Source organism: Halichoerus grypus, chromosome 3 (assembly GCF_964656455.1).
Source record: "Halichoerus grypus chromosome 3, mHalGry1.hap1.1, whole genome shotgun sequence".
Lineage (NCBI taxonomy): Eukaryota > Metazoa > Chordata > Mammalia > Carnivora > Phocidae > Halichoerus > Halichoerus grypus.
This window is the reverse complement of record NC_135714.1, coordinates 113539889-113555286: the sequence shown is the minus strand read 5'-3', so window position 1 is coordinate 113555286 and position 15398 is coordinate 113539889. Positions and strand designations below refer to the sequence as shown.

At 37.3% G+C, this 15398-nt stretch overlaps 1 protein-coding gene across 1 annotated transcript in view; it reads right to left on the bottom strand.

The window, feature by feature from the left end:
- Positions 1-3786: 3786 nt before the first annotated feature.
- Positions 3787-15398, bottom strand: part of PCDH10 (protocadherin 10) — a 60589-nt gene continuing 48977 nt past the window's right edge. The window contains exon 5 of the mRNA XM_036105927.2: positions 3787-4259. Within this exon, the coding sequence (XP_035961820.1) occupies positions 4192-4259 (68 nt within the window). The 3' untranslated portion in view covers positions 3787-4191. The remainder of the gene's footprint in view (positions 4260-15398) is intronic.

The window sequence follows — 15398 nt, the reverse complement described above, 5'->3', positions numbered from 1 at the left end:
TGAGCGAAAGTCATCCTTTCCTCTTAAGCCCATGTAGGTTGAAATCCCATTGCTAATGAGGAGTCTTGACAAATACAATCAGTGACAAAAAAATGTTCCTTTTAAGATGTAAGGATGTATGCAGGTGATGTGGAAATTATGAGACTTTTAGAAGTTATAGGATCCTTTCTGATGCCTAAACTATTTCTCTGAATTAGGAAGCAAGGTCATCCACTGAAAACTATGGGTGAGTCACACTTGGATTTCAGGCTTGAAGAAAGTAGTGAAGATTTAATATTGAAAAGGAAAGGAATAGAAAATAGTATGAAATGAGATGACATTGCAATGCTTAGACTGTGTGATACCTGATTTGATGAAATTTAACTAACTATACAAGTATTGTCAGATTTTCAAATTTACTAAAAACCATTTGTCAGAAAAAAATTTATTAAGTTTTATGTAAATTTTCATATCCTTTGGTTCTTGAATTGGGAATATATGTATACTTACCCTAGATGAACTATTCAAACTTCAAAAAGGAGTTACAAGATCTGGCACTATGATAATTGCACACATCAAATATTAATTAGGTAAATCATGTTAGAAAGGCTTCCTGCTAGAAAGGCTAAAAAAAAATATCATTTTCTCCAATGCTTATATTAATTGCCCTCTCTCCATTAAGGTGTACTTTCCACTCCTTTTAATTAAGAATAAGTAATGAATGCAATTTATCAGTGTCTTAAAGAGTTCCTTATTAGACTTGATTTCATATAAATCAATTACAAATAATCTGTTTTTAAACAAAAAGCATTATTTTTCACAGCATTTCTGAAGGATGATAGACATCCTTTTGGATCATGAGGTGAAATGTCTATTAAATTTTATATATGTACATGCAGTATGTATATAAACATACATGTAACATTCCTGTCTGTATATACATGTGTGTATACATACACACATACTAGGCTAAAAAGCATTAAACAGGACCTTTTTAAGTTGAAAGACTCCTATGAGACTTTTAACATAGTGAGGTGAATTATAAATCTTTCAGAAATAGATGTAGCATGAAATGCCCATTTAAAAATGAAAAATCCTTAACTTCTTTTTCCCCACCTTTGATCAAGTGACACTGAAGTTTCATGTAAACTGCTTTGGGAAATTTTAGACAAGGATATCTCTAAATCACATTTTACTGCAACATATTCTACTGTACTCTATTCTATACTATTTTATTCATGTCCAATATTGTGACCATCAAGTTCCTACCTCATTTCATTCACACACACACACAGACACACATGCACACAGACTCAGTACAGTGTGAAATGTACTATTGCAGTTTGAAGCTGTAGGAAAAAGCATACAACCTACAATTTAAATCTGTTAGTCTTTTTATCATTTCTAATACTTGCACCATAAACTTTGTTTAGACCACATGGCCATGTGGTTTAAATGTGAGAGGAAGGTATATATCTTAGTTTATCGTGAAAATTCAGCATATATTTATTATGGGCATTTCTAATGAAACATTATTTGCTTAATTGCTTCATTTTATCTTTTCTTCTCCCATATTATTTAAGCCATATGTCAGAAGTCACTTTTAAGCTCAATACTCACTACCTTTGTCATTAAGAAATAATCAAGTTTACATGCTTCTCATAGTTTCATCTGTAAATTGATTAAAAGTATCACTTTTCATATAAATGTGATGAATAGCACAGTACTTGTCACAGATGGAATACTTAATAAATATTAGCTTTTATTATAATTTTAAAACTATCATGGTTTTGATTTTAATGCGAGTCTTATATGTTAATCTTGGTTTGTGCCACAATTTGAAATTATATAAAAATTCATGGTAGAGATGGTCTTTTATCATCTTTATCAAGAAAAGATTGTCACTCCTGCCAATATAGCTTAAAATATAACTATTCCTTATCACTAAAAAATAGAACCATTTTAGTAGGTCCTTCACAGTATGGCGAGAGTTTTTTAGTTTGTTTTTTATTCCTACCCAGAACTTCTACTGAACAGGGGGTTTCACATGAATTTATGGAATAAGTATGCCCCCCCCAAGCAGGTCATAAAAGATTCTCTCTGTAAAATGGAGATTGTTTTGTCTTAAATTATTCCCAACTAAAATTTGATTCATCACGCTAATTTAGATATAAGAACTGATTTTAGTTTCCAAATCACCTGCAGAACTCTACCAAGGTCATAAGATTTTTAATAGTAGAGCTAGGAGATAATCCAGTTTGAAATAATTTCAGAGGCATCATGCTGCCCATTACACATTGTCTGTATATTTTCTATGGTATCAAAGTTAAGAGTGGTACTAATATAATATATACATTAAGTTACATGTTTAAAGCCTTTGAATTTTTTTTTAAATTCATCAATAATTTCAGAAAAGAGACATTTTAGTAGATTGGTATATATGTTTTTAATTATAGTGTCAGATCTAATTAACAATTATGTTTTTCTAAACTACTACTTAAGTTATCATCATCTCCTTTCATATATATTTTGCAGATTAGTAAGTGGTAAACTTTGCAAAGTGCCAAACATGGTACAATTTCCTAGCCTAAACTGAATACAAAAGTATTATATTCATCATCTACTCAGTTCTGCTTGAATCAATATTAGTATCAAAATGTGTATTTTGTTCAAAGTTTTAAGCCCCGCCCTTGTTCTGATTTCAATTATACTTACTTAGTATCTGCACATTCTAGAAGCACCAGAATTTAGGGGATTTTCATCTTCAATTTTAAGACATATTTCCCTGTACTAACAAACCCAGATGAGATAAATATTTCATTCTTTTCTTTGGATTATAATTTCAGGAGAGGATGTGCCCTTTAAGCAGAAAAAAAAAAAAAAAGTCTGTATTCATGGCTGATACAAAGAACAATTCTAAGATGTACTTTTACTTAACGCAAAGCAGTTGGGATATTAAAAGTGAGCAGTACATATTCTTTCAACATAAAGTTAGGTTTTTTAGAATCTGCTTGTAAATAAACATGGTATTGATTTCAAGGGTTTGGAACGTACAAAAATTCACTGGGTTCTTTTTATCCTTTTATCTTCCTGCTAGTTATAAGGAAGAATGTGGGCGCTTTAAATCCTCTTGACATGTCTGTCACCGGCACAATAAACTCCCCTCCTGTGCAGAAGAGACCCTTGTCTGTCACTGGGATCTCTCCGGAGGTGACGATTGCCAAGTGGGTTTTCTGTCGACTTCCTAAAATGTAACCTCCTCATCCAGGCTGCCACCTCTAGCGTGACAGATTGGGTGGATGATTCTATCATCGCGTCACACGATGTTTTACCATTTGGGGCCAGATGTCATCTTTGGGGAAGAGAGTTAAAGCTTTTGTCAGAAAGTATTTCTCTTGTTTCACTTAACATCTACTCACCTTTTGGTATTGAAAGAATAAAAAATACAGACTGATAAGACTATCCCCAGGCAGAGTTTTCATGCTACCCAAAGCAGTGTCTGCAGTTATAAAGATCCTTCAATAATCTGTCAAAAACTGACATCACTGTGTAAAGAGCTGTTCGTTTCTATATCTCATTTTGGATTGATGTACGTGCACTTTTATATCCTTCAGTTCGATATAACATTTGGCCTTTCATGTTCTCAGTTTAAGCTACAGGGAATTCAAAGCTATTTCAAAGCATAATTATATCAATCTGCATATAAAAGGCTCTATGTCCTACAGAGGGTTCGATGGAAAAGCAAACTCTTTCAAAGAAGAAAATTAGAAGTAATTCCCACAACTAAAATTCACAAAAGTTAATACATTTTTCATCTGATGAGAACAGTTTTATTTTTTTAAACCAATAGAAGATTAATCAAGAAAGTGATGAGGACTTTTTTGGTGAGGTAGGGAGAAGAGGAAGAAAGGAAATTTGGAGAGGAAAGCAAAGACATGATGCATGTACATTATACATATTGTTTGGTTATACACATCACATCAGAAAAATCAATATTCATATTGCTGTGGCAGACGATAGGATTGCCACTTCCATATTGTATTAGTTATCTGTTGCTGGAAAACAATAGACGCCAAATTTGTATGATTCAAAGCACATTAACTGGGAACCTCCGACTAAGGGCTCCTTTGAGATTGCACTCAAGCTGTTGGCAGAAGCTGTGGTCTCCTCTGTAGATGCAACTTGGGGAAGGGTGTCTGCTTCAGAGCTCACTCATGTGTTTGTTGATGGACCTCGGTCTCGAGCCACATGGGTCTCACCACAGAGCTGCCTCCACATCTCTGCAAGCAATCCAAAAGAGAAGGAGAGAGTGTATAAGAAGATTCCCAAGATGGAAAACATAACCTTTTTTATAATCTAACACCAGAACCAAATTCTGTTCCATAGAAGTGGCTTCCATAGTTCAACTACCTTCAGGAGAATGGGAGTACTCAAGAGTTCAACCAGGAGGTGATAATCATTATGGGCCATCCTGGAGGCTGCGTACCCTACATATTACATCCATGTTAAGTTGCTTTTGGTACTTTGTTATATTACAAAAGACTTTTCAAAATATAAATCCTGTAGATGTGGTTTTAAACTGAAAGTAATTGCCCCTCCACAAATATATTTTTTCTAAATACCTGCTCTCCAAATATGACCTTAGTAGTTTTTGAATGTTTCTTAACTTGAAAATGACAAGTATGGTTATTTTAAATCTTTAAAGTAACTCTTTGTTAATCTTTTTTTTTTTTTTTAACATGGCAAAGGAAGATTAAAAAAAAAAAAAAAAAACTCACAAACATAATTGTGTAAATTCTGAAGCTAACAAAATACTTAGCACCGAAGTTATGTAGCATATGGTTATCCTAGTCCCAAACAGTAAAATGTGTCTGTATGTGCCAGCTCTTAATTACTGGCTCATTAACACTCAGGTGTCAATTGCTGGTGGCAAAGGCAATACCCAAATGGCCTAGTTTCTGTCATGCACAGTGTAATTAAATTGACCTCAAGTACTAAAGCTTGCAAGTTGCCTGATACTCTTTGGACACTAATTTCAGGCACTATTCGAAGTAGAATAATGTGGTGAATAAACCAATGTAAGAGAAAAGCACTATCAGGTTTCAAATTGTATTTTCATACATAATTATAACCTTAAAAACAACTGAATAAATAATCACCATTCTAATCTATATCAAATATAACAATGTATATCATCTATTTGGTTTTACCATTATCAACCTAAAATTTTTAAAACTCAAGATAATGATAAGCTTGTTACAAACCAAAAGTGAAAAATAAATCATTGTAATACTCACATTTGGGAAAATAGAAATTGCATATCACATTTTTATAATTTCATTTATTGATATATAATGAGAGAATTATGTATATCTTACATTTAAAGTATTAATTCCCAAATGTAACCAAATGTGAAGCATATCTGGGCTTTCTGCATGGTTCTAACAACAAAGAAATATGTACTTCTAGCAAGAATCCCACAAACTCTCAATAATCTAAGAGCAGATTTTTTTCATGACTTTGTGTTATAAGACTTAGCTCATTATGTGAAAGCTTATTTTTAAGCTTCCTGTAAAAAGAGAGAGGAGATGAATTCATGCACAAGCCTTAGCTTTTCATAAAACTTCACAGAAATGAAAAGAACATTTTCTATGGAAAAGCCTACAAGAACAAGTAAAAGACAAAGAAACCAAGTGAGCAAACAACTATAACAACATTTTGGAAGTTTGGAAGTGGATCAGTAAGTTGCTATTGACTTACTAGTTTTAAAAATATGTAATCTTGAGCTGGAAGTTAAAACTATGAAGAAAAAAATCTGATTTATCCCACAGAATATTCCAAAGGCTAAGGAATTAATAGAACAAATTAGTTCTGAAGTGGGAGTGAATATAAAAATAAAAAGAAGGATCAAAAAATGTCATTGAGAAGCAATTAGACTCCCAGGTTTCTCTCATCGACTGTGCATATGTAGGTGATCAATTATCCCCTCTGGTTAGAAGACAGGAAATTTATTCTCTAAGGAGGTTAAAACAGAGGTGCCTACATTGGCAGACAGTACAGTTTAATGTGAGATCATCATACCCAGAAAACTTAGGCTCTTGAGTCTCCCAGTCATCTTTCCCCCAATTAACTTTCAGAATGCAAGTGCTCAGGCTTATACCTCCAGGCAGAAGACCTGAAAGCATTTCTCTGGATATCTCTAACTAGCCTAAGAAGAAAAATATACCAAACATATTGACATTGGGGTTTCCTTAATTAAATGATCCAGAAAGATCACCCTATAGACAAACATACTCAACAAGCTTTCCACACAAGGACAGAGTCTACCTTCAGCATTTTAGAGTATTGTTCTTAATTATGGGCACACAGTTAAGTATCACCAGACATTTGCAAAAAAAAAAAAAAAAAATCTCTATTGTACATTCCTGGAAAGAGACACTATTCTGGGAAAATAAAATGCAATGTAAGCTATCATCAATATCTTCAGGTGAATAAGAGAAAATATTGCCTAAGTGAAAAGGGTTCAAAATACCTTTAGAGAGGAATATTGAGAAAACATAAAGAACTCTTAGACTTAAAATAATAATAAAACAATGAAATAAAAGGCTAAATAAAAGTTTGGAAGATAAACATAAGAACATCTCTGAGAAAGTAGATTAAAAGAACTGTAGAAAGTAGGGAAGTAAAAGTGAAGAAAATTGGTAGGTCAGTAGAGGAGGTTCAATATCCAAATAATAAGGGATAAAAAAAGATGAAAAGAAATAAGGGAAGAAATGATGAAAGCAATAATTCAAGAAAATTTCCAAAAACTGAAAGCTTGGGTTTAAAGATGGAAAGAGCTTACTAAGTATCTGAAATTTGGATGGAAACAGATCTACATCATTATGTGATGCTATGAAATTTTAGAACTTGATGACAAAGAGACCCTCCCATAAGTTTCCATAGTTGCTGGGGGACCTATGTTCATAAAAAGTTTAGTTTCTACTTTGGAAAATGTTCTACTTTGAAAGACAATATAGAAAACCTCTCAAAGAACCTAAGCTTAATATCTGACAAATTTGGCTTGAAGCAAGGCTGACTAAGACCTAAATTCTTCAAGGGCTCTCAGGGATTTGGGTCCTTTCCAACAGCATACTGCTCACTCTTACGGTATAATCAAAATTAAGTCCAATATATGTGTTGTCTTGACATCTGGCATAACTAGGAAAACTTCAAATAACCTAACTCCCAAGTTTCTCTTTCCACTCTGCTCCCAAAGATAAGATCCCCTAGACAGACAGCCCTACTTAAAAGGGGGGCCAGGTGAAGGTGGGTGTCAGTTCCCTACACACTTACAGAACAAGCCAATCCTATCTCACCAGAATCAGGGCACACCTCACCCCTTTGATACTACAAAGCCTGCCTCCTACACAGCCCCTGGTTGTTCACTCTGTTCCTGAGTGCAGTCCCATGTGGCCATGTGCAACATCCTTCCTGCTACCTTCCACCCTGGGCTGTGACCCTCTGTGACTAATAAATTGTTGTTGGCCTCTTCTGTCCAGTGTTAGGTGCTACATAGTCTCCCACCCCATAACTCTAGGACAGATATTTCTCCCTCGGCAAAGGGGTGATTAAGAGGCAAGTAAAACAACCCTTTACACGATGATCCAACCATGACCAAGGACACCCGGTCAGTTTGAATTAACTGCTCTTGGATAACTAAATGGTTTCATGATAAAGGGAAGGCTGCCTGGGACCAAACTGTCATTGCTGGTGGACTTGCACTTTCGCCTATTGGGTACTGTGTTGTCTTTAGTAGGCATTGCCCTCCCCTCCCACTGCAAAATGCTCTTGTCCTAAAGAAGAGAACTGTTGTTAATTGACTATACCTCAGCATGATGCTCTGTTGGAGTCGGTCTACATCTGGCAGGCGTCTCTGGGACTCCTGCCTGTGAAAGCAGTGACAACACAGCACCTTACCTGGCCAGTTGGTGCTTCAGTTTCACTTACCAAGGATAATCTAGAGCTCTCTGGTCACTGCATCTAACTTGAGAACCATCACCAGCTACTTGGGGTAGCCATCTGGACATTGTTGTGATTGTCCACCCTCAGGGACAATCCAGGGATGGCTCATTATGAGGTTCGTGGAAAAGAAGGAGATGACCACTCTAGCGAGAATTAATCATGGCACCTAAGTCATTTAGTATGAGTTGTTTGGGCAACTGTAGCTACCTTCCCCATTCCCTGTGCTGCTGTTTCCCTTGCTGCTATCCCAAGTATTTTACTGTGCTCCAAGGGTATATACTTCTGGCAACCCATGGACCAGGCACTGATGAAAAAAAAAAGAAGGGGAAAGAACATGGGGTACCAGCCCCTCCCCAAATAATGGAGAAAGTGACACAACTGTTGTCTTAATGAAACTGTCCCAGCCATCGTGCCTGGGCTTGTCTTAGTGTTGCTGGCTACCAGCAGGCCAAGGGGCTAATCTCCAAATCATGGGGCTTGATTGCCCAACTAGCAAACCAACTAGCAGTGGTAGTTGTTGGCCACATACTGAGCTCCTCTGTGAACAGTCTCTCACAGACCCTGAGCATCTATTCTTCCAGACCACGTTGGCCATTATGCCTTGGGTCATGGAAACAGAACTCACAAGTTGTGCACAGTTTCAAGCCCTCCGTTCTACAGGCTGGAGTCAAATCTGAACCTCTGACACATCCCATCTGCTGGAAGGTATAGCCTCACCTCTCCTCAGATCCTCACCAGATGCCATGGTGTTAGAGGAGGTCAACCCTCTCCCAGGACCCCTTAGCAACATGGAGAGCCCCGTAGGAGCAACTTAGTGCATAATTGATGGAGTTTACCACTTTATCGATCATATCGCCACCATTATATATGATGGAACCTGGCGGAATGTTGCTGCTTTTCATTCCTTATCCAGGAAGTCCCTGATAAATGCAGGATCTAAGTAAGGGTCAGCACAGCTGACCATATATCAGGCCGTCATCTTAGCACCGGACACCCTGGCCAGAAAATGGCTCCATATGTACATTTTTCTAAACTCTTGGTGTATTTTATAAGAATTGCTCCCTTGGAAGTCAAGGACTCTGGGAACCTCTTGTCTTACAGAGACCTGAAATATAAATCAAGGGAACAGATGTCACTATGTGTACTAAGGTACAATTCGGCCTCACCAGGACACTCCTATTCTCCCCTTCGGAATTTCAGAGATTATTGATGGTGACCAAGGCGTTCATTTGACTTCTCAAAACAGACAGTGTTGGGCTCTCAAAGAAGACATTCAATACAACTTCCATGTCCCCTGTAGACCCCAAGCAGCCAGTTTAAGTTACAGACTTAATGGCCCCTTCAACGAATTCCAAAGAAAGGAAATAACCCTCTGCTATTGCCACAGGCATGGATTAGTCTAAATCCACATTGCCTGAGGACACGCATCTCTGTACTAGCGCCACACAGGTTCCTCAATTTCCTTTATTGGCCGTAAAGGGAACACCTCTGAAGTTTATGTTTTTGAAGTTCACCTCACTATGCGGCCCTCTGTGTTGGGGGGCCCATGGCTGATGCATTAAATTAAAAATATGCAGATTATGATCTGCTGAGTGAAGAGGCATAAGCCACCCACACAAGGTTGACAGATATCTCCTTCAGTATCCAAGCACCCACTTTGGGGAAATGAACCCACGGTCATTTTGATCAAAAACACAGTTTCAATACACTCACACAAAGGAAGTAAAGTCATAAGATTTATTACTTACAAATCTCAGGGAGGGGGTCAACGAGCCAGGGAAAGGGCACACCCCTGTCCCAGGCCATGAGTGACAGGGTAGCAAGCACCTAGAAGATGGTTGCAGAGGATGTCACTGACTTTTCTGGCTTAATTCTAAGTGGTTATTTTAAAAGGTGCCCCAAGAAAAGCAAAGTGGGAACTTCTGGGGGGAATCCTAAGCTCAGGTCCTTATCCACATGGCCAGACTCTGTGCAAGAGCAGGGTTTATCGCACTGTGAAATGCCTAGGCAGCAACTCAAAATAGTTGTTTTTCTCCTCACACTGTCTTCCTCCTGGTCAAGTGTCTAATTCATGTCCTGGAGAGGTACTTCTACTACCTAGAAATCTCAGTTCGTCACCAAGGTAAAAATTGGTGTCAAGACATCAAGGAGTCAATTACAGTATAAGGACTAAAATTAAAGCCCAATATTATGTGCTACCTTGACATCTGGCTTATCTAGGAGTGCCTTGAATGGTCTAACCTCACCTTCCTCATTCTCCTCTGGAAGATAAGATCCCCTAGCCAAACAGCTCTGCTTATCAGGGGGACCGGTCACAGTTGGTTTTTAAGAAGTGTGATTTCATTTCCCTGCGAGCTCCATTGAATTCTCTCTAGTCACATCCTCCAGCAGGCACCAAGGAGAACCCCTCCCTCTTGATACCAAAAAAAGCCTGCTTCTTATAGCCTCTGGTAGTGTGGCCCTATATTTTGTGTGGTGTCCTCCCCCAGCCTGTGAGAAGATGTGACTCTTAAATTGTTGTCAATTTCGTCCGTCTCTCCAGTGTCAGATGTTCTGTGCTGCCCATCCCCAAAACCCTAGGGTGGAAATCTCTCTCTCACCAACAGGGTGGGTAGGTGACGATTAAAACTACCCTTTACCTACCTTCTTACTCTGACTAAATTAGTTAAAGTAAGTTGAGCTAAGTTGGGTGAATTTATTAGATGGGATGATGATGATTTTATGAAGTCAGGTTATTCAGACCTATTCTTGGTGAAGTAGTAGTTATTAATAGGATTTCTCTGGGAGATATACTCCTATTTGTCTGACTCTAGCTTTGCTTATTCACTGCCAACATAACATGTTGGTTAAGAGGAATAAAAAAGCATATATTAAAACAACATTTTATTCTAAATATAAATCATAAAAGGACAGTCAGAACTGTCTTTAGTTTCTTAGGCCACATTTCATGGTGCCTTCTACATGAGAATCATCCTTAGAAATGAGCATGTGGCGTAGGGAGAGCATTGAAATTTAAAAATATAAAGTGGAGTTCTAGATGCTATAGCTTATTTTTATATTTTTAAATATAGTTACTCCTAGAATTTCAAGTTAAAATAAGACACAGAGACTAGAGATGTAGCCTGGCACAGGTTAAGAATTCAGTCAAGAGAAAGGGTTTGGACCTTATGTTTATGGTTATGTTTTTCCAATAGTTGGTCTATATTTGTCTCATTTGCTTCATAGGTAGGTTAAGGACCAGAATATTTTCAAGAAACTGCTCTGCACTAAAAGTCTATTATTCTGTGGGGTCCACTTAAAAAATAAAAACATAGAAAGTAAAATTATTTGCTAATAGAGTTTAGATGGGAGTTGATGAATATAGGTCAAACAACATGAAGGTATTATGGTTTTGTTCAAAAATATTTGCTGAAAATGTTATTTAAACAGCTGAAAAGGAAAGATAAATAGCTTTTTTACAGTTATTATTGTAAATAATTTTTGTTTATTTTTATTTATATGTCTTTCTCTTCATTATGTAGTGTCATGCACATCACAAAAAAAGCCAGAGATTTTGACTTAATCTGCGTCCTTTTTAAGTTAGTCAAGACCACTTTGGGCATAAACACTAGCCAAAGTTGCACAAGGGAAAAAAAGAAAACCTTTAAAAATATTTCTAATTTACATATTACATATTTATATAATTATTTCCAAATAAACACAATGAAACAATTCAACTTAAGAGTTTTAATTTAAATGGTCATAATAATGAATTACTACCGAGAGAATGAAGTAAAATACAGTAGAGAAACTATCATTTGATATAAGGGTAAAAATCTAAAATTTTCTGAATATGTTTAAAAAAATGCAGTTAGGGTTCCAGTTGGATAACAAGCATTGCAAAAATTGAATGATAAAGAGAAAATTAGCAAGCCCTCCTACAAATAAGATTACCCTTTTCTTTCTTTTGTGTTGTCTTGTTTGAAAGCAGCATGATCCACTCAGGCAAACCAAAACTCCCAGTCATAGTTACTTCTCCCTCTCCCTCATCAGTCAGCTGACCACCTAACTAGGGAGGAAGTACCATCTATTTGCTTTCTGAATTGTCTCTAGATTCTGTCCTTCCACCTCCATTTTTAGTAGTCCAGTCTGTAAGTTACTTGTGCTCACTTGCTTCGTAGCTAGTGATTTACAACAACAGTGGGTCCCTTGTTATCCCAATTTCTTTTTTTTTCTGTTTTTATTGTTATGAGTTATCTCATAACATCATCTAAATCATAATGCTTTATTATTTGCAGCATTTATTTTCATCTTTTAATTATTATTATATCTAATACTGGAATAGACTCTTTAAATATTTTTTACTCCCAGGCAGACTGGGTGAGCAATGACCCAATGATTAGCAACTGCTCTCAAAGAAAAGTGAATATGTAAGATGAAGCAAAATAAAAAGTGTCTTCATCAATACAATATTCTCAATAGAAGTTTTTACATGGATTAATATATTTCCTTTAAAATATAAGTGCCCCTTTAGAAACACAAATTTAGTCACAGGTTAATATGAACTGCTTTAGTTTGGTGATAAATTTAAAAACCTCATTTTCATCATAAGGAAATAAAAGTTTTGATTAATTAAAGAGAAAAGAAGAAAATAAAACAATTTTGAACAACCGAAGGACAGCTCTAGAGAACAGGGTCTGCCAAGCTAAGAAATGACAACTTCAAGAAGTCGACAATTTGAACCACTGGGGGAAAAAAAATCCATTCAATAGAACAGATACTGAATACTAAAGCTTTACACGGCACCCCTTTAATCTTGATTTAAATTTGTGTGTTTAAAGGTCATACTGTAGAAATAAAGAACGAAATTTCAAAGCTGGTTATGCGGTTACTATCCAACAAGGACTATTGAAAGGGGGAATCTCCCACTAGCTAAGTCAACCCAACAAGCAGAGCCCCAGGCCCTTACCAGAGCATGCCAGTTATCAGAAGGATAAACTGTTAATATTTATACTGACAGCCAGTATGCCTTTGGGGTAATCTATGATTTGGGGATGTTATGGAAACAAAGGGGTTTTCTTATGTCCTCTGAGACCCCAATCAAAAAAAGGACCACGAGTAAATGAACTTCTTATTGCTACTCTTTTACCTTCTGAAATTACTGTCATCAAAATAGAGGCCCACATTACAAGGACTGAACTTGAATATCAGGGAAATGCCCTAGCTAACTTTCATGTACAGACAGCAACAATAGAATATATAAAAGTTGCAACTCAGGTTGCAAACTCCATTCTGCTTCAGCAAAAAATAACCCCTCATTGCCAGACTTTTGTCATCTTGATGTTCTTGTAACATAGCAATTGCCTGCTCCTGAATCAGAAAAAAATAAGATGGGCAAATAATGGCTGTAAATTAAATAAACAGTTGGTGCTATGGAAAACCCAAGATGATGGTTTTTCTTGGCTCTCTAGTAAACCCCAATGCTCAGTTTTTGCATTCCTTTATTCACCATGGTGCCTTTAAGGTGACTCAAATTATGAATAGACATTGGTGTAGCAACTTCTATAAAATTGTGCAAACAGTTTACTACCAACATGGAACCTGTCAGGTCTATAATCCTGGAGAAACTACTTTTTGTCCCAAGGGACCTCAGACTTACTCCTTCTCGTTCTTTTGAGCACCTGGAGCTGGACTTCATTCAGTTGCCACTTAGTGGGGGTTATCGATATGTACTTACTATTTTCTGTAAGTTTTCTGGATGGTTTGAAGTTTTCCCCTGGCACAAAGCTGATGCTCTCACAGTGGCAAAGAAATTATTAGAGAATGTGTTTCCCACTTGAGGATGACCTTCTGCAATCTCCAGTGATCAAGGCACCCACTTCACTGGACAAATCATATGAGCCTTAACGAAAACCTTGCAAACTTCTTGGAATGATTACTTGGCCCCATCATCCTCAATCATCAGGAAAGGTCGAGAAAACTAATGGGATCGTCAAACTCAAAATCTCTACACTTGTTGAAACTACTGGACTCCCTTGACCTATAGTATTGCCTCTGGCCTCGCTGACTGTTCTCAGACCCCCTTTGGGAAACATAGACTAGGTCTACATGAGCTAGTCACTGTACACCAATTTCTGTTGGTATGCAACTTTCTGCCGCTCCCTCGTTGTCATGCTAGTATGGCTAGCTACTGTAAGTATTTAATGTCTTATGCTAAAGAGTATCAATAGGTTAAAGAAGCCTTCCCAGATCCCAATTTAAAGGATCCCTGTTTGTTGGCCATTGTCTGAAGTCTGGTGACTGGATATTCTGGAAACATCATCATCAGAGGACTCCTCTTGAGCGCCAGTGGAAGGGACATTATCAGCATTCTCAATCACCGACACTGCTGCAAAACTGGAAGACATTGAGCCTGTAGTACACAGCTCACGAGAAGGCTGTACCTGGCATCTGTAGACTACTTCCACCCAAGACACCAGATCAAAACTGCACCCTTTAACAGAATATGAAAGTTTTTCGTCTTCTCTTTCTTTTCTTTATTCCAGCATTGGCCTGGAAAGCTAATACCCTCATCCATATTTCCTAGACCATTGCTAATGGGGGTGACCTTCAGTAAGTCCCTTAGAAGTCTTTTACTACGTTCAACTTTTGTGACAGAACATCAAGTGCCTTGTTTTTTCCCTTTTCCAATTATAACCGTACTTATGCAATTAAACTCATATGCCTATGTAAATCTTTGTACAATCACACTCTCACATTCCCATGAGTATCTAGATCAGATCTGCTGCCCGATCACTAAGAGATCTCTCCAGCATCACCCGTCTTTGCAAGGTACTCAGAACAACTCTTTATTTTAGGCTATGAGATCTACTTTCTGAATGTGCTGAAAACCTAATTGACCCCTGGGTTGAAGCGGCAAATGCATTAATCTCTATGAATGAATCCATTAATAGTACCTCCTTAACGAGAATGGTTTGTGCCCTAACTGGGTTTGTCTTTGTCTATGGTGTTTATCATTCTCTTTGGACCTGAATACCTAGATGACTGGTGCATAACTGAGCAATGCCTCTTAGGTTATCCAACTGTGCCCCGAATTTTTCACAAACTAACTAAGACATCTCATTAGTCGGCTCCCCTGAATTTACACCATCTAGTTAGAAAAGACCTCCCAGGAGGCGTTCATGACTCAGGATTTGCTTCCTTTGGCAGGGCCATACTTCCCTGGTTAGGGATAAAATGTAAATGAGAATATGATCAGAAACCTCTCCTTAATTTTTGAAGGTAGCATAGGATCTATTGCTAAGACAAGAGCTACCCAACAATGATCCTTAGACTTTCTGACCAAGGTTGTTCTTGACAACAAGATGGCCCTCGATTTTCTTTTAGCTGAGTGAGGCGTCTGTGCTGTGGCCAGCACCACCTGCTGCACTTGGATT